This window comes from Centruroides sculpturatus, unplaced genomic scaffold (assembly GCF_000671375.1).
Source record: "Centruroides sculpturatus isolate CEXI.00-Female unplaced genomic scaffold, Cexi_2.0 scaffold998, whole genome shotgun sequence".
NCBI classification, from domain to species: domain Eukaryota; kingdom Metazoa; phylum Arthropoda; class Arachnida; order Scorpiones; family Buthidae; genus Centruroides; species Centruroides sculpturatus.
This window is the reverse complement of record NW_019385351.1, coordinates 110,093-137,741: the sequence shown is the minus strand read 5'-3', so window position 1 is coordinate 137,741 and position 27,649 is coordinate 110,093. Positions and strand designations below refer to the sequence as shown.

The 27,649-nt window shown below is 28.6% G+C and overlaps 1 protein-coding gene across 3 annotated transcripts; it reads right to left on the bottom strand.

The window, feature by feature from the left end:
• Nucleotides 1-630: 630 nt before the first annotated feature.
• Nucleotides 631-26,665, bottom strand: LOC111637983 (metalloendopeptidase OMA1, mitochondrial-like). Of its 3 annotated transcripts, XM_023383602.1 has the most exons (11): nt 26,431-26,641; nt 25,752-26,306; nt 20,896-21,186; nt 19,062-19,150; nt 15,299-15,438; nt 11,011-11,184; nt 10,468-10,575; nt 6,987-7,115; nt 6,841-6,915; nt 6,386-6,532; nt 631-1,487 (listed from the first exon to the last, which is right to left on the bottom strand). In XM_023383602.1, exons 3-11 carry the CDS (start codon nt 21,144-21,146, stop codon nt 1,335-1,337), a joined length of 1,266 nt encoding a protein of 421 aa, XP_023239370.1. In that variant the 5' UTR covers nt 21,147-21,186; nt 25,752-26,306; nt 26,431-26,641; the 3' UTR covers nt 631-1,334. The 3 variants fall into 3 exon arrangements, with proteins under 3 accessions (XP_023239370.1, XP_023239369.1, XP_023239368.1); XM_023383601.1 differs by lacking the exon at nt 25,752-26,306; XM_023383600.1 differs by lacking the exon at nt 25,752-26,306 and having other exon boundaries at nt 632-1,487; nt 26,522-26,665.
• Between the last annotated feature and the right edge of the window lie 984 nt (nt 26,666-27,649).

Genomic DNA, 27,649 nt, shown 5'->3' with positions numbered 1-27,649 from the left:
AACATAGAGACAGTCACTAACAACTAAATAAACTGTTACCTAAAATTTTAAAACTTTTTCTTCTGATTACACGCTAACTTTCCTATTTTAGAATATAGTTTCTGTAAGGATCAAACTCTGTATTTTTTTATCCTCCCTTTTCTTGTGTTGTTATATACTTGCATTACATTTGTCGGTCGTTTAGAGCAGGGGTTCCCAAACTTTTAGAGGAGGGCCACATTAATTCTGACAACAGCAGCCGGCTGGTACGATTTAATATCATATGCACATATATATGTAAATTAAAATAACAACAGAACTTTATTAAAAACTAATAAAATTTTATAAATTTTGCAGTTTAAAATAAATCATTTTTCTTGCAATAAAATAGTTTGCATGTCTTTTGCATAAAATAATTGAATATAAACTAATTATTCTCGTAAATCAGATCAAGTGTGAAATACTGTACTGTACAGTACATATATATATAGAAAAGACATGACTGAATTTTACATTACATAATAATAATAAAACAATTAGTTTCAACTTATGGTCATTTTTTAATAAGTGCAAATTTTAGATACAAAATAATATAAATTAATTACTGTAAGGAACGAATTAATATGTAAATTTCAAATTATAAAGAATTTTGTTCTATCCTTTAATATATAACATATTTTTCAATAGTTTACACTATGGTAATTAGTGAATGTAAATTTTTTTACCATTATGCATAAATTTGAGCTTCTAAAATCATTGAAAGCACAATAAAAAAGATTTTGAGTGACTGCATTTTTAAAATTCACTTCAATTTTTTCGTCTGTAATTAAATATTTTCATCTTGGGTCCATAATTTTTGTTAAATAAAAAAAAAAATTTTAATGTTTCCCTGCTGAGAAATTTAATGATATTTTATTCTTAGTGTTTGAAATTTTGACAAAGAAAAATTAGAAGTCAGCAGATGTATTGTGTTGAAATTTTGTCTTTGAGCCAAAAGTAACTTCAAAGTTTAGAAAATATAAAAATGGACATAAATTAATACCAGTTCCAAAATATTACAATAAATAACGAGCATTATATTGTTTGCTTTCCCCCAGGAAAAATAATTATGTAAAACAAGATTATGTAAAACATAGTCAATTTTCCAAATTTCTAAAATAATTTATACCTTTATTCAAAATTTTCAATTTCTTAAAATATATATCTTGGTAACAAGAATAAAAATAAATATTTTTGTAAACTATAGATTTCATGCTTTGCAATATTGACAGACTGGATAACTGATTTAAAAAAATAATTTCTAAGTCATCAACAATGACAAGAATCACATCGCTTCTAAAACTACTCAAATTTTGTTAACTCCTTTTGTTGGGTATTACTATTGTAGTAGTGTATTTCTCTTCGATTTTCTTTGCATCTTCGATCAACTTCTTAAATGTCGAAATGTTTAGACGAGGATCTTTTCTAGTTAGAAGTGGACAACCGGATGTTTTTCTTATCTCTATAGCCTGAAAAGAATTAATAAATTTAATACGTTAAAAGTGTTAGCATTTCATTTATATTAAATACTTCAAATAAATATTTGAAGTATTTAATATAAATGAAATGCTAACACTTTTCATAGAAATTAATTAGAAGTGTCAATATTAACTTCATATAAATTTTTCATAATATATATACTGTTACATTGCTTGTTTATATATAATATATACAAATTACGATAGAAAGTTTCCTTATGTAAATATTTATTTTTCCATCCTTATATATAAAATCTAACATTGATTGATACTTCAAAACAAATATTCAATTAAATATTGAGAATTATATAATTTTATTATTTCAATAATTTCAAATAAGTTCTCTATTTTTAATTTCTTTAAATAATGAACCATCCAACTTCACAAGTTGCAATTTTTTTTCTTTCTAATTCACTGATATACTCCTGAGAAGATGGAACACTTTATTCCATCTTCTCAAGAGTATATCAGTGTACTTTAACAATAAGCAACTCCAAACACCCTCTTTTCAGCAAAAATTTTTGCTGGAAAGAGGGTATGGAAAGAACTCTTCTGGAATAACAGAATTGAGGTATATTTTTTTTGTCACCCCCTTTTGACCCTTTTCTTTTTCTACCAAAAATCAAATCTTCTAATTCTTACCAACCTCATTTTGATCTAGGGCCCTTTATTTTGTAAATTTAGTTAAGTTATAGTTAAGCTAGACATAAATTAGAAGTCCTTTGTTTTGTTGGAATGTAGGAATCAATTTGTAATATTGTTACGAGTGGTCTCAAGTATCTTTGTATTTTCCTAGTTCATAAGTGTGTACAACTGTTTCTTCAGAAACTATCAGTTTTAACTATAAATAATAAACTTTTAATTTTATCAATGCCAAGTAATTCTTTGGACTCAGTCATTTGCTCTTAGCTACAAGGGCTAGAGAAAAACCATTCCAATTCTGAGAAGTTTATGGATGGATTCTTTGTCTTGAAGCTGGTATAAGTTTATATCTTTGAAAAACCTGATTCATTAAAGGTACTGAAATCCACATTCTGCACAATCAGATAAAATTTCAGCTTTCCTGTTCTGCAAACAATGACATGGAGTTCAGTGAAGAACCATGTCTGTATTGTAGAACATTTAACACAACTCAGTATCCATTTTGACAGGTATTTTGCAGAAGAGGGCAATCCATACAACTAGATTGAAGATCTCTTCAGAACAGAACTGTCAACAACTCTCACCATTGGAGAACAAGAAGAACTTTTGGTATTTCATCAGTTTTGAAACTGAAAAGTTTGTTTCCTCATTATTACCTGAGTTTTGGAGCTTGATGAATCAGGACCGTCCTGAACTAGGTAGCAAGATCCTATGAGTTTTAATTCCTTTTTGTGATATCCTATTTATGAGAGACAGGATCTTTATGATTGATAGTGTGAGACCCAAAAGGCCCCTGGGTCTAAGCTAATAATTTTATTAATAATGTTAAAATAATGTCACCAAATATTACTTCATTTTTGGTGAGAAAAATACTGTTTTAGGTTGGAAAAAAACCAGATAACAGATGTTACTTCCTTTCACAGAAGAGAACATCCTCTGACTTTCCCTTATCTGGTTAAAATCCAGCTCAGATGGGAAATGGTTACCCCTCATTCATTCCCCTTTCATCCGTTCTCACGAAAGAGTTACTGGCCGATGATTGGTCGGTATTCCGAAGATATACAGGGAACTTGTCAAAATTCGGGGAGTTCAGCGACAGATCCGAAAGCATCCAAACTCCACATACGTTTCCCACCTGATGACCAACGTCCTTAGAAGAGTCACATACAGAATAAGTCTAGAGTCTGCACATAGAAGTGATACTTTTATATTTGTGCACATAGTGATCTCTCATACGAAGAAGTAAATGAACTTTATCTACAAAGTGTCCCTTACCTACAGAGAAGAAGACGAATGACAACTAAACAGGTCGTATGTTTTATAACATTTTGTGAGCTCTCTCTCTCGATCGCGAATAGGGTATAATATAAGTTTAATTATCTCCTGATTTGTATATTAGTTGTAGTAGTTCTATCTCTCATTCATTGAGATTTTTGTATGATTTATTTTCTTGTTTTATTAAATTTATTATTTCGTTTTAATTGGGATGTCTCTTGGTTGCGTGACCGAATCAGATCGCATACGCGTGTTAATCTGCGTATAATAAGATTGATTAACTGGTGTCAAGGAATCCTGACGTAGATCCGAATCTCGCGATTAGGATCGTTTATAACAGCCCTCCTATAAAAAGTAAGAGAACTGGTCTTACCGACTAGTGCTAGTAAGTGGCGTAACCTACTTTACGTCCTGGCTGATCTCACAATAGCCATCAAAACCAAATATGGGCCTTTAAAGTCACAAAAAAAGATGCAAATTGCAGTTTTTAAACTTGTACCCAAATTTAAAGAACTGATGAAGAAACAAGCTTGTCGTTCCCATTGACTTTGTTACAAAAAGATTCCATAAAATTTTAAGTTGATTAATTAAAATATGTTAATGTTTTATTTAAAAAATAAACAATGGTCTTATTCCATATTTCCAACTACAAGTGTTTTATGAAACAGGGTCTTGGTATTCCTTACAAGTCTGCTCTGACAATAAATCTATTAATACGGAGTCCTTCCTGCATCATACTGCACATTGCACTCTGCTAATGATTATCTGGAAAAATAAGATATCCAAATTTCCACAGCCTTAAGTCTACAGCTTATTACAACTACTGTAGACTTTCACGTATCTAGCAAAATGAAAGCTTGATTGCGTTATTACAAATTCAAATCAGTAGGAAGTAAAAAGTACTATGATAATTACACTAAAGAAAGTAATGCAGAATGAGATGCAAGAGTGTTTTATTTAAAAAGTGGCATGGACATTGAATAGAAGTGTGTGTATAGCTGCAGCATTTATTTTGAAGGTGTCTGGTAGTACAAATATTTGTACTATTAATGAAATAAAAGTTGTATTAAAAGTTTGGTTTATTTAGACTCAACCATATATAAGATTGTATGTCAAGAATTTATGAATAAATTCTGCATTTTATTTTGTAAGCAATGTAAAACATGAAACTTTTCGTTAATTAAAACCTTCCAAAAGTAATAGATCTGCATGTCCAAATCTGCTCTATATTAATACTTTTATAACGGAAATCATTAGATAATTAACATTCAAATTCATTCTGTATTTTATTGAAAATTTTATTGTAAACAATTAAAAAACAAAATGTACTTGTATAAGTAACAGATATATGTATGTATTTGTGGTGTGGTTCTTTTATATATAATTTTGATTAAAAAAAAGTATTTTTTATTAAATTTTTTTTAATTAAAAAAAATCAATCCTTTAAAAAACTTCTTAAAAGATTAAAAAAACTTCAACAGAAGACAATTGTCATTTTTTATCTATAACCACATTTTATCAGAGACAATTCTACTGAGGACTACAACTGTTAGCTTTTATTACAATACAATGCATTTCAGGTGCAAAATTTGTTACACATGTTCTTCAGGTAATACATAACTACAATAGGGAAAGCAAATGTCCCCATTGTAGTTATGTATTACCTGAAGAAGGGTGCATGTGTGACAAATTTTGCACCCGAAATGCATTGTATTGTAATAAAAGCTAACAGTTGTAATCCTTAGTAGAATTGTCTCTGATAAAATGTGGTTATAGATAAAAAAATGACAATTGTCTTCTGTTGAAGTTTTTTAATCTTTTAAGAAGTTTTTTTAAAAAATTGATTTTTTAATTAAAAAAAATATATAGAAAATGTACATTTTGTTCTTTAATTTATGAAAACCAGTGCAAAACATGAATACATGGTTACAGTGGTGATATTCAGTGGGTTCGCACGGGTTCGGCCGAACCCGTTGTTAACATTTCCAAAGTTTTCCGAACCTGTTGTTAAACACACGTAACATTTCTCAGTGGTTTTGTTTCTTTTAAAAAATATATTAAAATATACCTATTATACTCTGTAACACTACTAAACTAGAGCCTTATACCCTGTCCGCCTGGTGCGAAACAGGGTATAAGGTCATCCTCCATTGACCGTTTCAATCTCGACTGAAACGAGGTTCAATCGCAATCGACTCGAGAGAGTTCTCAAAACTAGATCCAGTCATAAGAGAGATCCCACAATCCCACGCGCGCAAGAAAATACAAGATGGATGCGGAACACGTGTCGAGCTATCGACAGCGAAATAAGAAAGATACACTGTATTGTATTTCGAGAGACAATGACATCTGTCTATTATTATAATAATACCTAACGATAAAATAAATGATTTAGGAAAAGTTTTTCTTGTTTAACTGCTTTCCCTATGACTTTTTCTGATTAAAAAAAACAATTTTTATGTTTATAAAATATTTTGAATGAAAAATGTTAAAATATGTACAAAATAAACCATTTTGAACACTCTTTTTTATTATTTATAAAAAAATATAGTTCTGGCATAAACAATGTTAAATTTTAACTGACTTAATTTTGCGAACGCATCATCTTTATTTATATGGGTATCTTAAGGTCAGTTTTTTGCACTAATGTTGCTAATGCACCATTTGAGCGAAAAAAAAATTTTTAAGAAAAAATTTTCTGTTAGCGAACCCTTTGTTAAATATTTCGAATATCACCACTGCATGGTTACCTATAATAATAATAATATTTCTTATTTAATAGTAAGATAAATGTCAATGTAAGGTACTGTACCTACAGTGTATAAAAAAAATGTTCTACTATTCTTTTAAATGTATTATATTGCTGTAAACTGTCAAACTAGATTAAAATTGTAAATCTGCTGCTGATGTCTTAAATTATATTTTAAATTTAAAAACAGATTTTAATATTTAATAATAATAATTGTTTATACCCCATCCATCATTTTGTCGAGATAATTAGAACGTTTCTCATTGCTCGGATGTGTTGATAACCATTCAATATCTGGACCGTCATCAGATTCATTTAAAATAGACATTTTACTCCAAAAAGCACTACTTTCTCGAACATCAAAACAAGCCTAAAAATGAGTAAAATAATTTATTTATTTATTTTTGGTTTCATACGTATGTTCAATAAACCACAAATTAAGACATTTATTCAAATCATATCATTTTATTACAAATATAATTTTGTTCTTTTGTATGTGTTTGTTTATTCAAAATCATTATAATGTTTCACTTCACTTAGAAGTCATTAAACTAATTTATTTTTAAACATCTACAATTAATATCTAATAATAACAACATGACATTACATTTATGCTTTCTCTGAAATATAAACAGAAATATCAGCATAAAACTAATAAATATTAATAAATTTACACACCTTTGCAGCCAATATCAAACCAACTTCATCTGCTTCTATTTCAAGCTTTCTATTGTATGGGAGATGAATTATAATCTATAAAATTAAAAAAAAAATTAAATATGTTCATTTATATTTCTTCTTAATTTTAGAAAAGTATAACTTACATCAACAACTTTATTAAAAAACCATTGTGTTATAAGTGCTATGCCATCGCTAGGTATAATCATCCAAATTGCTGCTAAAACAGTAATCAAAGCAATGTCGACAAAATGAGTAAAACTTAAAGCTTCTGCCTAAATACATATAGAATGATAATTTAAATGTAATAATAAACAACAAAATAACAAACAGATATATAATATTGAAAACTATATTATGCATTCTAAAAGTAAACTTTCTGTGAAAAAAAAACATATACATCAAAGTTAAACAATGTAGTCCCGATTATAATAATATTTAATAAATTTAATTTTAACCCTAGATAACTAAACTTAAATTACAGTTACATTATAACTACACATTCGTCGAGTGGACTACGCATTAAAAAATGTTAATATCAACAAAATTGTTTAATAAAAATAAGTTGTTACATGGCACAATAGTATGGATAAATAGGAACTAAATAAGGTCAAAATATTTAGGAAATAAGATTACACGCAGTTGCTATATATGTTAACATTATGGGGGCCGCAAAACACATTTTTGCATTTCATGCAACAGTGTTTTGTCATTTGTCGAGCTTTCGATAGACAAACAGCATATTTTACGCAGATTCAATGCAGAATGAGTAGGAGCTTATACACTGGGCACATCACCTAGAATATCCTGTATTATGGTTCTGATATCATGCCTCAAAAGCACTGTCTGTAACCGCTTCTGTAGCCAGGGCTCCATGAGTTTGTCTCCCATCTTAATAAATCCCACCAGGACATTGGTGTTTTTTGTTTCTGACATTATTACAGACCTAGATAGCATAGCTGTTTATTGCCCAGAGGTTTAGCATATTATAAAACACACATAGTAGCCACCTTTTGGTTTTGTCTCATATTTCAACACATTTGATCTGTGTCTACTGCACCCTTTGTACTATTATAAAAATGTATTATTTGTGGTTTTCCTGTATTTTTATCTATGTTAAGTTGATCATGAATAGTCGACAAAACATAAACAACTTTATTTGACTTGGCTTTGTACGAAACTAATGTCTTATTGCCGTCGTAACAAAATATTAAAGTACCAATAGTACGTGATTTAGAATTTTTTAATTTTTCAAAAATTTCTCTTTCGTTACTTCTAAGAGTGCCAACTAAGGTCAAATTATAAGGTGACTTCAATAGTTCATCTGCCAAAGATACAGATGTGAACCTGTTATCCATAGTAATGTTACAGTTTGTTCCATGTAAAATAGATGTTATTTCCTTTATGAAAAATGTAGGCAATATTTGTTTCTGAGGATCAGTACCTTTTCCCATATAGGGAATGGCATTTATCACAAACTAACTGTTTACATCTGCAGCCATAACAATGTATGAAATGTACATGACTTTGCAACAAAGTTACATAGTAACTAAACTTTCTTCCAGCGGACTATGGGATGGCCATAAGTCGACTCCTAATTGACGTGTGAACACAATTACATCACAAACAACACTGTTTATTCAAATTATTAAGGTAGAAAAAGAATGACCAGCAGGAAGCATGGGAAAGTTTCTGAATTTCACTTTCTAGCAGAGATGCGTCATCTGTGGACGAATGATTAGTTATGTAGGGTTAAAGTTTAAAAAGAATATTAAAAATTGTTTAAATTAAATTAAAATAAATTTTTATGTTAACTGTATACAGTAGACTCTTATTAATTCAAATTAAGATGGATAGTCATACACGGTTTGAATTAAAAAGAGACCATTTCTAGATGCTATAGAACAAAAAAAGACAACATATTAACATCACATGACAAGCAGAATAATGTTTAATCAATGAAAAATACAAAAAAAAGGTACAGTACATAGTGCATTCAATGGAATAAAGAAAACATCAAGATGCAGTCAAGATTGAATCTTTCATCTTCAGGTATATTGACAGCACAATTCATTTAACCCTTATTTGTCAGCAATCTTGGATTTTGCTCAGCCTTCTTGGTGGTCATTTTGGTTTCCAAGTCTAAGGCTTAATTGCCCATGAGAAGCAATGATGAGCAAGTGCCACAAGACAACTGTAAAACATCCTAATCATGCACCAACTGATTTGAAATGTTTTTAAATTTTAATTAATTTAACTTTACCAATTTATTAATTTAAAATTTGATCTTTAAATTTCAAAACTGAAAACACACTCTTGATTCAAACAGGAAATGACATAATCAAGTTCTAATTATTGAGAGAATTTTATATTGATTTAAACAGGAATAAGAAAGAAACTACCATCCAATTTGAATTAAGAGAAAATTCAAATTATATGAGTTCAAATTAACAAGAGTCTACTGAATAGTTTTATAGTAAAAAAAAATTTGTAAGCTATTTACGTAACATTTATAATTTTCAAATGTTGAATAATAAAAATTCTGTTAAATCAGAAAGTTATAATTGGGCTAATTATTTTTAATTAATTGAAAATTTGATTAATTGTGGGTTTGTTGCTTTCTGTGTTAATGTATAAATTTGAAATAATTTAATTTAATTTAAATAATGTCTGGAAAAATAATCTAAAATAGCTTTTGAATTTCATTATTTATCCATAGCTAAATTAAATCAAATAAAATTTACTAATTATTAATATAGTAGAAGCTCCATATTTTCAAGAATTACATTCTGCAAAATTTTCACAAATATGAAAATGAGAAATACATTGAAAAAATAGTTATGGAATTAAAAAAATATTTACTTGTTAGTTAAAAACTAAAACATGTAATTTCCATAAAGAGAAACTCTGTTACTGTATTTCTAATCTCTGTCACTTTTTTCTTAATGTTATCTTATGTGATAGATTCATTCAAGATGAAAGCACAAGCAGCAACAGCTGCTGAATTTCCTCTCTGCAAGACATTGCTTTTTTGACTATTTTTGATATTTTGTCAATAGAATCCTTTTGTCTAGCTGATATTATTGATTTGTAAGGATAAAAAAAAAACAACTAAATTTAAATCATTTGTTAAGTAATGTATGTAATCAAGTAAGTAGTAATCAAGTATTCAAGTAATGTCATGTTAGTAGTATCCATCAGCATGGTTTAGCAATTAACACAATTTTCAGTAGAACACATTTATTATAGAAATATTGAAAATCATTTAATTGTCTCTTCATTGTTTCATTACTTTTGTCAAATTTTCCATGAATAAGCAAATTTTAGCTTTGTGAATATGTAAACTGATTTTAAATACAAAACTGTCAGTATCAAATGTGTGACCATGAAGCTTTTATTGTATTACTAACAAATGATATCAAACACAAATTCTTGAGGCATTAAAATAATTTAATCAGCTCAGTTATAACCTGATGATTTTCAACAGAATTATTTGAAATATATTAATTGTGACAGCAAATATAATTTAATGATATTTATTGTCACAATACATTTGTATCTGTGTGTTAATGATAAAATGCACAATTTAATAAAAAATTTATTTTTTAAAATATGAAATTTTCTTACTGCATGTCCCAAGATACAATGAGCCATTTCATGACCTAAGATCACACCTAACTGATCATTATTCTCACATAGATTTAACATTCCAGTGAAAACAAATATCTGACCATTCTGCAAGATATAAAAAAAGAAATAATCAATATTTAAAATAATAAAATGTATCATGTTTTTCTTGAAAATCATTTAATTATTATTATGTCTTAACACTACACAATTTCAAAAAGATTAATCCTAAAATAATTATTATTTAATCTTCCTCTTTTAAGACATAATTTAAAGAATCATTATAGCAAAATAATATTGCATTTTATAGAAAAAGAAACTCAGAGTATTATCATTATTATTATTATTATTATTATTTAAAAACAAAACAATCCTGATAAATATTTCTAACTAACTTTAACATATTATTACACCATGTGTCAAAAAAATATCACAAAATGAGGAATCATATCAGTATGTATGCAACAGATTTTCAATGTTTTATTCAGCAAAACAAAGTTATCATTCAAAGAATCATTTTAATATTTATTTCACATTACTTACTGGTAATACAAATGCATTTTGAATATTACTGTCAATCACAGCTATTGTCCATTTTTTATTATGAATAAGTTCAACCTCTTGGTTTTTGTCCAGCAACTGATTAGCAACATTTGCAACTCTTTTGCAAGCAGGATGTTGAGCAGACAACAGGTTTGATTTATTTAATTCTAATTGCTAAAATAAAAAAAAATGAATTTAATTATTTCATTTCAACTGTTTTCCTCTTACTATATCTTGTATTTTTAAATATTTTTAAAGTGTTGTAATAATAAATTTTACAAAATCACAGATTTTAAGTAATATCTTTAATATACGAAATTAATTATAGCAAGAAAAATAATATTAAATAAAAAATGATTTGAATACATTATTATATCTCTAATAACTTTAAGTTTTTGAAAAATCACTTAAAACATTTAATATTAATGTACAGGTGAAAAGATTTTTAAATAATTAATGTAACAAACCATTTTTATATATCAAAAATTTACATTAAAACAGTAAAATTCAAATACATGATTTAATTTGGTAATAGAAAGCAAATAATAAAAAATATTATGGATTGGAAAATAGTTAATATTGTAAATCATTATAAAAAGTAACTGTAACTTATCTAAAAAAACAATTATTGCAAAAGTATTTTATAATACATAAAATAAAATAAAAATAACTCCGAAAATGCTTTTGGATTTAGCTAAATTTAGTCTTATCTTAGTAAACAGAAACAAAACACCCTTTTTGTTGCCGAAAAATATATACAATTGAAAAAACAAACATTTTCAGCCCAATTAACAGGCCATCTTCAGGTTGAAAACAAAAATTGGAACAAATATGTTCCATGAATAGAACACAAAAATTTAAATCATACATAGATCTTCAAATTTATGTTATTTTATTTTAATTTTATCTATTTTGAAGATGGCCTGTTAATTGGACTGAAAACATTTGCTTTTTCAATTGTATGTATTTCTCAGCAACAAAAAAGGTGTTTTGTTTATGTTTATTTATTTGCTGAGCACTATGATACTCTTATCTTAGTTGTAACTGATTCAGTCATAATAAAAAATTTCAAAAATTAGGTTAGTAATAGACTTAAAATTTCATAAAAAATATAAGCTTAGCAGTTAACTATCAAATTCAGCAAAATTCATTTACAAACTATTTTTTTTATTTAGAAAAATTATTTACACATTCAATTTTAAGTAAAACAATTTATATAAATTTTCAACATTCAAACTATATAAAAGTTGTAGAAAATTAAAATAAATCAAAATTGTAAATATCATTTAGTTTACACAAATAATTAATAAACAAAAATCAAATATCATCATGATTAAATATAAAAAGAAACGAGTAAAATGGCGAAGCAATTTTTGGGACGAGACTATGTCTTGGAGAGCGCGAGCAACATTGTAACATGCACAATTCTTGCACTCGTGCCTGTTTGTAGAAACAGTCTCAGCATTTCGTATTTTCTTTTGACCTGGTTCTCGGTCCCATGACTACCTTCAAGTCTGGTTTATTTTGTGCGCACATGATTTGGGCACCAAATATTGTGTGTCAAATTGCAATTCCTGACATGTACTCCTTCATACTCTAAGGCAGTGCAATTTTAGAGACGAGGCATAGTCTCGTCAAAAATTATTACAATATTTCTTCAATTCTATAATATACCATGATTTCAAAATTGAACTTTAATATTTTTATATTTCTTAAATCATATAATTTGATAAAATAAAAAAATTAAGTAATTAAGAGAAAAAATTTTAAAGTAATGAATTTTATTTTGTTGAGTAACCACAAATTAGAACTAGATGATATATAGAGTATCATCTATAGCATCTATATTCTATAAAGCTACATACAAATATAGATGATGCAGTTGATGTTCAACAGCTTTATGTTTCAATATTTTCCTGCATACACAATAGCTTTTTGTTTTAATTCAGCACTATAATGTCATCTTAAACACTTTAAACATTAAAAAATATTTAAATTAAACATTTGTTAATAGTAAAGCTCATTTGAATTAATATAACTGTTGTCTGTTATTGATGCATATGGCCTACTTAAAATCTCTGCTGATTGTTGTTTTGGACTGAGACATCTCTATTTCAGGCAAGCAAAAGCAAGTAGAAAAATACATTTTATAATCAAGGAAATACAGTATTATTATTGTTTATTGAAACTCCTAACACTTTTAGATGAAAAGCCATTAAAATATAACAATTCATTAAGATATCATCTTAATGAATTATTATACAGATTTAACAAAATGCAAATAAAATAGACAACTATGAAGCAATCTAAAAGGAACAGTATATACAAGACATTCCATTTTTATCAATCCACTGGAATAACTCAAAAAATACACATTCTAAAAAGAAATTTTCACAGTAAAATAAACACAAAAAAACGTTAGACTTCAAGAGGACCACAAGATGGGACTATCAATGATGGTGTTGCAATCAGTGAAAACAAGATCAACTTTATTATCTTAAATAAGAACACCCATTTTTTGTTGCATATTATCATACTACACTAAAAATAAGCTTTTATGTAAAATATTATTATTTTTTTGAAAGATGGTACATCTTTATAATATTAATTCTTTATAATATTTTACATAAAATTTAAATGCTCATTCATAACTTTGATAGTACCTATCAAAGTTATGAATAAGCATTTAAATTTTTATGTGGCTGTCATACCACATGCATACATGTTTGCAAACATCTGTGAAGCTGTTGAAAAAACAGGATGAAAAATACTAAAAAAGTCATTAGGAAACTATTTTTTTTAGTAGAATCATTCTTTTTCTTCAAATAATGAACTGATAAAAAAAACTCAATCAATGGTTACCTAGGTCCAAATTTTTTTTTCACGGAAATATGTATGGAAACACTTTATGGAGTTTATAAGAGATAAATTACTATAGCAGTTTTGCTTGATAAATATACAAGGCAAAGAATGTGAATTCAGTGAAATGGGAAGAGTTACACTATGCATAAATTATACTATATTATTGAAACATGCACTTTAATAGAAGGTGAATTGGAGGATATATATACCAGTACAATGGTCCATACAATCAGCAAACTTGACTTCTGACTTAATTGTGGAGATAATTAAAGATGTTGTCTATGAATAGAAACCAACAACTAGAGAAAGTATGATCAGGAGAATTCAAACTTGTGAAAACATACATGATATATTTTATTAAAAACTGCAAGACATTTCCAACACAATTGCATATTCAGCAAAATTATGCTATGAGTTATTTGAGTGCATTGATTAAGCATTCTGTAAAAGTTTAATTAAAATAAAAAATGTACTGAGTAAATTTATGATGATCTTGCAACATTGAGTTGTGGCACAAGTTTTTCTATCAGCTCTTTTATTTAAAGAAAAAGAATGATTCCACTAAAAAATAGTTTCATAATTATTATTTTTATTATTTTTCTATCTTTTTTTTTCAATAAACTTCACAGATATCCACAGACATACAAGCATGTTATGTAGCAGCCACATATAGTAAAAGTTAAAATACACATAATTTCTGACAAGTGCAAAAAAATCATTGAAACATTTTTGGTTCAATTGGGATCATTAGAAGAATCAACATATACAATATTGTAGTGTAGACCAATCTAAAGCAATATTTGCTGACAGTAAAAATGTTAACTACAATTGTAAACATTGATGGTATTATTCAGTCATATTAAGATGATTGAATATATTTTCTTTCATCAAATCAAAATTATGTACAAAAATTGAAATTTTACCAATAAAAATACTATTAATAAAATTTCAATTTTAAAATTTATACAGTCAACAGTATACATTATTATTTATTGAAAACTGTACTACTACATTTCACTAAAGGATAATTTTATTGATGTTAGATTTGAAGAAAGTATGTGAATCTTAGCAATGATTACAACAAATGACAAATATCTTTTGTTTATTATCAATATTAAAAAAAGCATCACTAAATGACAACATTAATATCAATTTTACACCTGCAAATGCAGGATTATGGAATTTAAAGTACTGTTTAATATTAATATCAACTGTTTATGTAATAATAATTCCTGAAAAGATTTTGAATAAATTCGGTAACAAAATAATTACCAGCAAGCATTTTCTGTACAAATATTTAACAAAGTATTGTAAGCTCAATTGAGGGAAAAAATAATTCTCTCTGGATTAACTTTATATGGAAAACTGACATGATATAATTTTTACACAAATAATATAAACCAATAATTGTTTTGAAATACTTCACCATTTTAAATTGAAAATCAGCAATCTGTTCAAACTGTTCTGGAGTTAATGCTATAAAACGCTTCCTTTTTGTAAACGGTGTTTCTTGAATATGACTATAATAATATATTGCTGACATTCCTGATGTAAACAATGTGAAACCTAGAGATAGAAGAAATCATTATTATAAACAGAATAATAATCAGAACATATAAATATTCAATAAATAAAATTTAGAACTCTACTAAACAATACCAGAAAAATAATTATATTAAAGAATATGAACAAAAACAAATTTTCATTTATAGACTGATATAATAATGATATACATACATTTTTTAACATACATTAAATTTACAATACATTACATACATTAAATTCTGTAATTTAACTAGGAAAAAATTTCTATGAAATAGTTTGAAAATTATCTTTAAAAAGCAAAACAAATCCTCTTTGGAAAATAAACTATTGTTTCATTACATTTTTAAAACTATATTTGCTTGAATGCTTAATCTTAAAATTGTTAATTTTCTCTGTTGATTCTGAATTAATTTGAATCTGTTGATTCTTTAAGATCTCTCCTATGCATTTCATGTCATTGAATAAATTAGTACAAAAGTAAAGATTTTATTTCTGAATTATATTATTATTATAATACAGAAATACATATACAAAAATAAATATTATAATTTTTTTTTAATCATAAAATATAGGTTATCCTATATTACTAAATAAACAAATTTCTGGTTACTTGTTATTAATTAAACTTAGAGCTATAGTCTAAGAACTATACAGAACTAATTTAAATATTTTAATTATAAACTCTTCAATTATTATTATTTAATGTACTGTATCCTTGCATCAAGTATTACAGAGAAGCAAAATTTACAAAAATATTATTGTATTCAATTTAAAGATAAATTCAGAATATGATTATACTTTAAATATCAAATATACGTCAAGATTCAGCATCTCATTTTTAGATAACTGGTAAGGTATTTATCTTATTTTTTATCACAGTGTATTCAATTCAATAGACTGGATACTCCAAATACCCAATTTATTTCCCAATTTACAAATTAAAGTACTATGTAAATTCACAAATACTGAACAATTTATATCATGATGGTATGATATTGAAACAAAGGATTACATTACAGGATCAAGATCCAGGAAAAAGCTTCATGTTTCTGATCATCAAAACTATAAATTGCTCAAAATATTTTCATAATTCTGGATAAATCTTCTTTGATAAACAGAGAATATCAAAAATTAAAAATTAATGATATATAACCATATAAACAAATTATTCTCTTTGGTCAGTATGATGAAAAATAGTTTTCATCATACTGACCAAAAATATATTTTGGTCAGTATGATGAAAACTATTTTTAATTTTTTCATCCCATACAAGCATGGAGGAATGAATTTTAGCAGGTTTCAAAAAATCTATTACCTAAATTAGGGATGGAGCAAATATGGTTTTTGGACAAATACCAAATAATTATTCAGATGTTACTGTTGCCAAATACTGAATATTCTTGCTTTTCCTGACTACTGAATACCAAATATCAGCAGATTCATTGTATTTGGAATTGCATGAAACAAAAGGCTTAAAGCAGTGTTTTCAAACTTTTGCAGACTACCACTCCTTTTAGCACACACATTTCATTAGTATCTTCATAAAATCAGTCAAAAATGATACATTAAAAATTAAATTTTAATAAACATTTTTTTAAATGTAAGCATTTTATTTTATAAAAAAAAATAATTGTCCAAAAGTATCTTAAAGTACTTGAATAATTAATAAAAAATAATTAATGATGGCCTGGTATAGTGATATACTAATTTTTCCATATCCAGCTCAATATTAGTAAGCAGTGTCCTTAAATAGTCCCATTCATCTACTTAGTTTTAAAAGGTGAGACGACAAACTGCTGTTATTTTAAACAGTATGTTGCTACATTCTTTCAAATATTTCACGAAGAAGGAATTGGCAACCTTTTCATAGCAAAACTTTTGAATAAAATTATTATGAAAGTTTTGTGGATATTGCATGCTTCAGTATAACAGTTAAACTAGTCAAAATGAAAGATTACTATTATTTGTATTTTATATCCTAATATGATAATTTTTAATCCATATATATAGGAATTCTGTTTTGATCCTGCTTTTGGAAATTAGTAGAGAGTTCTGGGTTGATATTGTAACAAATTATAATTTTTCCTATTTAAATTCTGGAAATAGGCTCCCAGTTAACGTTTTTCTTCAGAATCTTTAATTCTCAGGAATGAATTACTGATGTCAAGTGAGGAATGACTGTGTTATATAAATTAAAATAAGAATTCTAAGAATTTTAAATGTGATTTTGTTGAAATAAAGGTTATGGATATTTATAATAAATAAAACTATAAAAAATATTTATAAAAATAGACAATTTGAAAAAATTATATATAAGGTGCAGTCAATGAAATACAATCAGAAGTTGCTATTTTATTGCTTTATTTCTGGGAGATGATAAAACTAGTAGAATAAACTATTGTACATTGGGTGTTGCAACGCAGTAGTATTGCTTCTCACAAGCTGTGGTAAAGAAATAGTCATTTGTAAATGCAGTAGTCAAGTAATGGAGGTATGCAAACAGAAACAGTAAGGAGTTATTTGTTTTTTTAATGGCCAAAGGAGTTTCACTGATGGATATTTATCAACATATGTATGTGATGAAAACAGCCTGTCAAAAACTAGTATAAAAGTTTGGAGTGCATACTTCCATAATGAAAGAACATCTTTTGATGATGATCCATAGTCAAGACAAGCAATATCATCAACATAGATTAGAACCTTAAAAGTGATCAGCTTGTGCAAGCCAATTGGCACATTACTGAGGACAAAACTGCAGGAGATCAGCATTAGCCAAGCAATATTGCATGATTGCCAGCTTTATCACAAGGTCTGCATTCAGTAGACCCTAAAATGCTTACCCCCACATTAAAACCGTCTGCATGGGTGTTTCTTTTGGTTTGAAGTAATATGTGAATAAAGGAAATGCAGTTCTCAACTGCATCATTACAGATGAGAAGTCATGGTGCCATCATTTTCAGTCTGAAACAAGATGCAGCAGCATGCAAGTGGAAGCATAAGTTATTACCTCCTTTGAAAAAATATAAATTGCAACCAACAGCAGGCAAAGTGATGTTGAATTTCTTTTTCAAGTAAAATGGACCTCTTTACGTTATCTTACTTGAACACAGCAACAAAACCAATATTGCTTGATTCTGCAAGACCTCAAAAAACTTACATTATGTAATCAAATCCAGATGACCAGGTTTCTTAACAGATAAGATTATCCTTCTGCATAATAATGCAAAACATCATATTGTTGTAGCAAAGACCAAATTTGCAAGTTAATTCCACTAGGTGCTTAGCATCATGTGTATAGCACAATTTGTTACCATGTAAATTCACATCTTCAGCTCTCTGAAAAAAATTCCAGATGGATAAAAAAAAGTACAATAAATTATTTTGAATTGGCTTCAGGCACAGCCATGTGACATTTTTCAGACTGGCATCTACAGGCTGATGTAGCAGTAGAATAACTACGTAAATTATTTTGGTAAGTTTTAAGTACCATTAAAACATTTTGACAAGGCTATAGAAATTTCATTAGAGATTAGGTTTCACTTGACTGCACCTAATATGTGTGTGTTCATAGCATAAACTTTAATTTTTAATTACATTAAATTTAATTTAGAACAATTAAAAATTGCTAATTTATATTTGTATACCTGCTATTTTGTATTTATTTCTTTTAGCTGATTCTAAAAAATACTTCTTTTTATGTGGAGGTAAGCTCTTCCACCATTTTCTAGCACCTCTAAAAATAATAATAAATAAAAATGATAAAATAAATTTTTAAAAATTTAAAATTCAATAAAATTTAATATCATAATTCAATTTTCATTCATAATTTATAAGATAAAACTTAAGTGAATAGTTATTTTAATTCTTATATATGTATTTTTTGTTATACTAATATAAAACACCTGAAAAAAGTATCATCATGGTATCTTTGACATGAACTTTGTTCTGTTTTTTGTGTTTTTTTGTTTTCATTATTGTCAATAAAGCATTTGTATTTTTATTATTTTACTAATCATATATAAAAAGCAAGTGGTATATAGCAGCATTTCTCAAACCTTGGTTCATGCTGATAGGACAGATGGTCCATAGGCAGATTTACATTAATAAAGATTAAAACTTCATTTAATGATTGACTTTTAATAGTTTACTTCTGCTTTAATTAATTTTGTTTCCATATGTATTCAAAACATGCTTTTAGATTTATTATGGTATAAATTGAACAGTATTCCCAAATGTTGATAATACCCAAATAAATTTTAAAAAATTAGGCCTATATAACTTAGTTGTCCATGGAATCTTTTCAGACATTTTACTAGTCCTTGAGCTTAAAATGGTTGAGAAATGATGGTGTATAGCATGAAATATCATCATTAGAACATTTCAAACAATACAATAAAGTGCACCCTTGCTGCTATAAATTAATTATTTGCTAATTATTGTATGAATTATTTGAATTAGTGAAAAACTTGGATTGATTGATACAAAGTAACCCTGATTTACAACCATATCTTATCCTGGAAATGCTCATAAATCTGAAAAATAATGTAGACCTCATCTCAGTTTATGAGTCTTTTCATTGTTTCTTACAGTAGAAATTTGTTGTTTGTTCTGACATAATCCAGTCACCAATATACCCATAAATAAATGAAAATGTTTATTAGGTTGTTCACCAATATAAAAGATACTAATATGAAATAAGACAAGCAAGCACATAATGTTATCAGGCAATTCTTTATTTAAAGGTGAAAAAAACAAGTTAATTGAAACAATAAGCAAGCAGAAAATAAAATAAAATAGTTTTTTTTTATTAAATAAATTGTAATTGCTAATAGAAAGGTTTGTAATTTTAGAGATAAAGTTCACTAAACTGCATAACCACTTTAAAATGACTACTCTTAAACAAATATGAAGTGAATGAAACAGTGAAATTGGAGATTTGACCCTACAAGCCATCTAGTAGAAGCATGCAAGCAGAGCCATACTTACACTTCTCTCGACCTAAGATGCTAAGCTCTTGTGAAGCTACCAATATCAAACAAACAGCCTGTGTATGTAAATAAATAAATAATAATAATTATTTTTACTAATCTGTTTAAACATGAATGTTGTAATACCATGAAATACTGTATAAAGAAAAATATAAATCAAATTTTGTGTCACAACAGCCATGTACAAATATGTGTGCCAGGCTGTGAACGGCTCACGTATTTGTAAAATCTAAGTGACTTGTACAACATGGAATTCATATAAAACGGAAAAATCAACAGTGTTATAGGGGGGTCGACTGTAATTTATTAATCTGGCTGTGCTTACTGCGGAACCAGTTATGTAACTTTGGTTACAACATTAAAAGATTTGTGCGTGTAATTTAATAATAACAAAAAAACCTGAACAATGAAAGACAAATTTTAATGATTTATGTCATCAATTCAATATAACAATTTTATTTTTTAATTTTGCAATAGTTGAATTACTTACCTTCCAGTAATGATAGCTATAAACTTTGAAATAGGTTTTATCATCATCATAATTATAGGCATTATTGGTGCACCATGAGCTTTTGTTGTATGTAAAGAAGAACATGATACCTTAATAGCTGAATTTTTACAGAAAGTAATACCAAATGATCTATTTATACTTTGATTTATACAAAAAATTTGTTTAGCTTTAATCAGTCGTGAATGAGAATTTAAATGCCTCCACATGCAGAATGATACATGGTGCCACATTGTTTATTTTCTTTTTTCACTGTTTTGTGATATTTCAAACCTAAAATTAATAAAAGAACATAACATTCAATAAATTAATGTTTTAAATATGTTATTATATATATAAATAAATTTCATAACATACAAAAATAATAAATCATCTAAAGCAAAATCATTTGGTACAGTAATAAAATCCAATAACACTTAGGTTTAATTACTGGACAAATATTTTCAGCTTCACTTAAAAGTTTGCTTTTGATCTACACAAGAATTTTCTATCAATCTGAAATTGGAATGTTACTTTGTTCTATGACATAGTTTAGAAGTTTAAAATATAGAATGTCCATGCTTTAAATGCTGACAGAAGCTTAAACTTGAGAATTATAACACAAAAAATAAATATACATCATATCAGACCATTTATGAAATTCTCTAAAAATTATAATATAATTGTCATCTTGCTATGTTCCCGTCTGTGGGTTGTCATAAAAACAATTGCCATTCTGTAGATAATGTTTCACAATCTTTGTAATTAACACTCTCTCCTTCCCTAATTACTTTATAAATTTCTAGTGTATTTATTGATCTTATATTGTGTCCATTGAAGACTTTACATATTAATACTGCTTCCTCCAAATCTGCTGTCAAGTGTTATTGGATTTTATCACTGTGTTGAACTCTATTGCAGTGTTTTGAATTGGTTTTGAGATCATTTGGAATTAAAAACCAGAATTTCCATTAATTGTAGTCTTATTTATTTACTCCACTTAATGCTGTTAGTCAGTTATCATCAGTATAGAAGTCTCCCAAAATAATTACAATAAGCAAATTCTAATGTATAATAAAATTTAAAAGAACAAAACTTTCTCTGTGATATTTTCACACACATGAAATTGTAGTACAGTGGTACCTCATATTTTAAGCGAATTTTTGTCAAATTTTGCATTCAAACTTAGAATGCAAAATTTGACAAAAATTCGCTGTGGAGTTTAAATTATGCTTGAAAGTTCGAACTGCATACATAGAGAAAAAATGCATTAGAACCATAAAAGCAGTTTGTTGCGTCTAAGACAGTGATGTGTGGTGACATTTGATGATAGGAAAGCTGTGCCGGCCCTGGATAAAATCATTGGAAGCATTATACAATATTTTGGTGTGTAGCATCTACAAGTTAAACTGTGTGAGGTTGATGCTCTTTAAAGCACATATGCAAATGCCTGTAATCTGGCTGTGTGGTGGTACACCAGTATATTTTGTTGTTTTTATTTTTATATGTATATATAAGAATATTCTATTCCCCTTTCTCTTTGTTCTGTTTCTATACTTTCTGGAACTTTCGTCTGAATGTGGGTGGTCAGTGACCCAATTTCGAGACAAAGGAGTGAAGATAGCCCAGAGGGCAAGTGGGGGACGAGGGACACTTTTGGCTTCGGACCGAAGGAGGAAAGACCGTCGGAGAGAGCGGTCTCGAGTTGGGTGTTGCTTCGGCCGGAAGGGTTACGAAGAACACTAAGGACAGAAATCGCATTGGAAGAGAAAAAGAACTTTGGAAAAGCCGAGATTTCAGAACGAATTTTGGGTCCTCGCATGTGCTCCGTCCCCATAGAAGAAAAGAATCCCAAGACGAAATCATCTAGTGGCCACCACCGCAGTCAACCATTCGGGTACCCGTTCCTTGCTAGAAATTTCCTTTTTTTTGTTCTCCCATTCTATCCTAATTCTTGTTCTTCCTTTCCTCTTCTAGTTATAGGTAGTTTTAAGTTAGTAATTAAATGTCTCCTTTGTTACGCGAAAGAAAAGTTTAGCTCCGCTGTGAACCAACGATCGGTGTTGTTTGTTCCCTTTTGTTTAATTAAAGTGAGGAACAAGGAGGTCGGAATCAACGAACCTTTCCTGTATATATGTTCATACAGTAAAAATAAAGCACGTCTTATTGTTTTATATTCCTGTCTCTTTGTGAGAACTCAATCATCACCACGTGCTCACCACAGCTGCTTTACATGATTCAAATATTTTTGCCATGGAAGCTATACCATATTCAACAATACAATGCTTCCATTAGGAATATGCATATATGAATATACAATAGCAATCTTATCATTTTTTCCACATGTAGTATGGAAATATGTAATAAGATACATAATGCAGTTATAATAATATTAATTTTAATTAATTCAAAGTATGTTAAAATATGAAAATAATCTCACAATATGTATTTATATTTTAGAAAATACAAGGGAAGTGGTGCTTCCATAGCTTCCATGAATGGCGAGTCACTTGTCTAAGACATCTTTTGCTTTTGTGTTATTCCTGTATGTTTTCAATGATTTTTTGCTTTATTTTTGGCATGTTTGGTTGTATTACCTCATCATAAGCTTTGATATATTTCCTCATTAATTTAAACTCTGGTGAATTGAGAAAATGAGATCTATTCTTTTCCATAAGTTAGATAACACTTTATTTTATAAAGAAATTTGGTTATACTGTATATATTATATTGTGTGTTATTCATTGATGTTTTACAATTTTTCTTTGTTGACAGCTTTTTGGCACTCTGTACATTTTGTATCATTTAGTTCAAAAATTGTAATGTGTATGGAGAAGATGCTCCTAAACTTTGAACATGCCAAATGAATGTTTGAAGTTTAGGAGCATCTTTCCCATACACATTACAAATTTTTATTGTTTTTATGGCATTATATTCTTTTTAAAACTCAAAGCATAATATTCCTGACAAGCATTTTATCCAAGACATTACAACTCAATTTTATTCAAACAAAATGCAAAGAAAACAGTTTAAAGTAACATTCTAAACAAACAATAAAATCTCATATTATCTATATTTTAAATTTCATAACTGCTATAATTAAATCACACATCTATGTTAAGATGCCAAAGTTTATAGTGCATGACCAATGCATGCAATTTTCATTTTATTACATAGAGTTTACATATTTTATTTATTGCTTTTGTATTTTATTTGTTATTAGGGCATTTAATTGTGTTATTTTTAACTTAAATTAAATTATGTGTATTTGCTGTTTTAAGTTTATCAAAATGGGTATTGTTCAGGGTCTGGGAATGGATTAATTAACTTTCCATTATTTCTAATGGGAAAAATTGATTCAGACTTTGAACAATTCAGAGTATGAATGACTTCCTGGAATGAATTAAAATGAAAGTATGAGGCACTAATATAGTAATTTTTCAAACTAATTTCAAATGATAAAATTGGGTGCTGGTAAAAATATAAAATGTCTTTTTAAAATTGTATTTACGATAAAAAATAATGAATAAGTTATTATATGTAATTTGCAGTATTCCAAAATACTTGATTTGATCTACAGTACCTATGGGTGAATCTAGCAGGTGAAAAGCTAAATATGCAAACCAATGATAGTTCATTTCATATGAAACAGACTATGTCATTGATTTGCTTACTTAATTGCCACCTAGATGCATCCTATGTTGTAGTTTGGATCTGGAAGAATGGTTAACTGTTTGTTTAAAGACAAAGATTCTTTTTAAAATAAAGTGTTTTTTAACTTATGGAAAAGAGTAGATCTCATTTTCTCAATCCACCTAGATTTCAAATTAATTTATGAGGAAATGTATCAAAGCTTATGATGAGGTAATATCAAAACTTAAAAAAAAAAACTACCTTACAATTAGTTTAGTCACCTGATCTTAATTGAAGTCATGCAGTATGTGTAGTTATATTTTTATTTTGAAGTAACGAAACTAATTGCTTTGGTATCAAGTAGCATCTCTGGAATATGCCTCTATCACTAACTTACATTAACATTTTCTGGAATATTTTAAGGCAACCAATACTGTAGCTGTATGCAGGGGCAAATCCTAAACAAAATTTTTGGACATGCTGAAAGTTGCAATAAGAATAACAGGTCTATCTCTAGCACAACAATAGGTAGAAATGTTATTTGGTGTGAATAAAAAAGTTTGGACTATTATAAAGTCCATTATACATATAATGGACTTTATAATGGACTTTATAATACATACAAAATATATTATAATGAAAAAGTATTAAAAATTTATGATAATAATTGAAATTTTGTGGGCCCTTGACTTGGAGACCCAGGGCTTAAGCCCTATTAATCTCTAAGTAGATCCTCCTCTGTACATAATACATGTATGCCGACTGGATATCGGAAGCTTTCGATACAATCCGGCAGTGTTAAATGCTTCAAACGATGTCAGGTGCGCACACTTGTTTCCCATGGCAAACCTCCACACAAGCAAGCGATCGAATTCCTGCAAACATGGCACCGACTTAAAATAGCTAACCGCCAATGTAAAAGCAAACACAATTGATAAAAGAGTTTAGGCTACATGTTACAATAAATTATTATTGGCATATTTATTCTCATATAAAAAGTATATAGACAGTCAAAACTTTCTCTTAAGTGTATAGTGCATGCTAAGCAAGCCCAGAGAATTTGCCCTTGGTTGCACACGACATCTTATCCGAATATCTCACAAAGAGTCACATTTAGGACCACAGTCTTTTGTGGGTAAAATTCAAGCTCCAAATGATGGGTTTTCCGACTCACTCACCCAAACTGTAGACCCACCTCATACAAAAAGAAAAGTCAGAAATTTTACCTTGTACATATGACCTTCTGCGAGACATTCGCCTCCAAAGGTCAGATTTTAACACGTAACAGTATACTGCCTATTCTACACGTTCCACACCATCAAGGCTCCACACGTAGTCATGCACTTTATTGCGAGCAACAATGAGCACCTCAGTGACCGGGTGGGGGACAAGACCCCGCACCCCCTAAAACTATATAACATCAAGTACGCCACAAACAGTCAAGAGGGCTACTTAAAGCCGGCACAGTCACTTAGGCTAAATAGTTAAATGTGACAGTCTTTGTGGATCAATGCAACTGGCGATCTCACACAACCAGATTTGAGGGACCATATCTGACGAAGGTTCGCTCATAGAGATACGGTTCCTTTGACCTTTTTTTGTTCCCATAGTTATGCTCTTCAGCTCTGATAAGGTCTCAAACGTCTCATTCAGAGCTTGAATTGAGCCTTTTCGGGAGCTGACACTACTAGAGGTCGCTACAGTCTCAAGCGGAGTTAGTATCTTTTCCAATTTTCGTCTTCAAAATCTCCCGCTGTTAGGCTTACATTAGTTGCTCGAATCTAAGAAATCAATTTTTATCCATTATTTAAACATTCTTAAAGTGATCAAAATGCTTCCCTATTAATTAAAATTTCCGCTTTTGCGAATTTTTATCTGAAAAATCTCGTGACATTACTATCTTACCTCATTAACTTCGTTTACATTGAAAATGGCAATATTATTCCTTTTAATATATTATATTATTACTATTCAAATAATAAAAATAACTTAATACTTTTTAGAATTAAAAAAGCGTGCTGAAGTTGAAAAACGTGTCAAAAAGACTCCAAGTCCCGTGCACATTAATCAATCAATCACATATAAATAAACAGACGATCCGAACGACGACATGACGAATAAAATCGAAACTGGTGCCAATACCGGAAGAACTTTTTTCTTAGGAAAATTCAAAATTAATTAATGTTATAATATAGGAAGAAATAGTAAATTCAAAAATCGTATCAGAAAAATTTTAATAAAAATATCAATTATAAAATGTTCGTATTCATAAACATCGAATGAGAAATTTCCGTTAAGGTTATTCCGTGATTTCTGGGTTTTATTTTTTAAAACTCTTTCCGTTCTGTTGGCACTAAAAGGCCTCCTTTAGCAAGCCCATTACGTGTTCGGCCAGGCCCACAATGGGGCGGCCGGGTGGCGAGGAACGGGGCCCGACAAATCCGGACGGAACACCCCCCGAAAAATTCCTGGAGATTTTTCGACCCGTTCGGATTCGATCCCGGGTCCCCAGAGCGGTAGGCTGTCATCCGGCCGTCCAATATACAGTACTTTTCATTATGAGACAAAGAAACGAAATTCCTCGTCTCAATGAATTTGTACACTGAAATATTAATTAATTAATAAAAGTAAAGACAATTCATTAATTAAAAAATTTGCAAACTGAAGATTAAGAAAAATCTAAATTTTGGAAAGTACAATATAAGTAAATAGGAAAATGGCAAATTACTAAGAAATAATTTGCTAATAAAATCCCATAGATCTTTGCATTGTTCTTACTACAGTAGAACCCCTCTAGTCCGCCCTCGGCTAGTCCGTCACTCCGGTTAATCCGACCGTGGTCGGAGTCGAGAAACTTGTCCCGACTCGTCGGTGACTCACCGTCCGTGGCGTTTTTCTGTGTTCGTTACAGTATATGTTTTACATTGTGTGTACATGTACAGTTTTGTGTGTGTTTTCAACATGTCAGGAGTGAAACGTAAACACGTTACTCTTTCATTAAATGAAAAATTAGCAGTGCTACAAAGACTGGACAAAGGGGAAGATTGTTTATTTTACTTTTTTCTGATAATCCGACCTTATTTGCGTTCCGACCATACCCCTAGTCCCAAAGGTGACGGATTAG

Bases quoted from the DNA above. Each gene is read 5' to 3' on its own strand.
- LOC111637983 (XM_023383600.1), bottom strand. From the start codon at position 21,146: ATGTGGCACCATGTATCATTCTGCATGTGGAGGCATTTAAATTCTCAT. The intron at 19,151-20,895 runs GTAAGTAATTCA...TATTATTTTTAG, and splicing joins ATAGCTATCATTACTGGAAG to AGGTGCTAGAAAATGGTGGA. The intron at 1,488-6,385 runs GTATAAACAATT...AATTCTTTTCAG, and splicing joins TCGACAAAATGATGGATGGG to GCTATAGAGATAAGAAAAAC.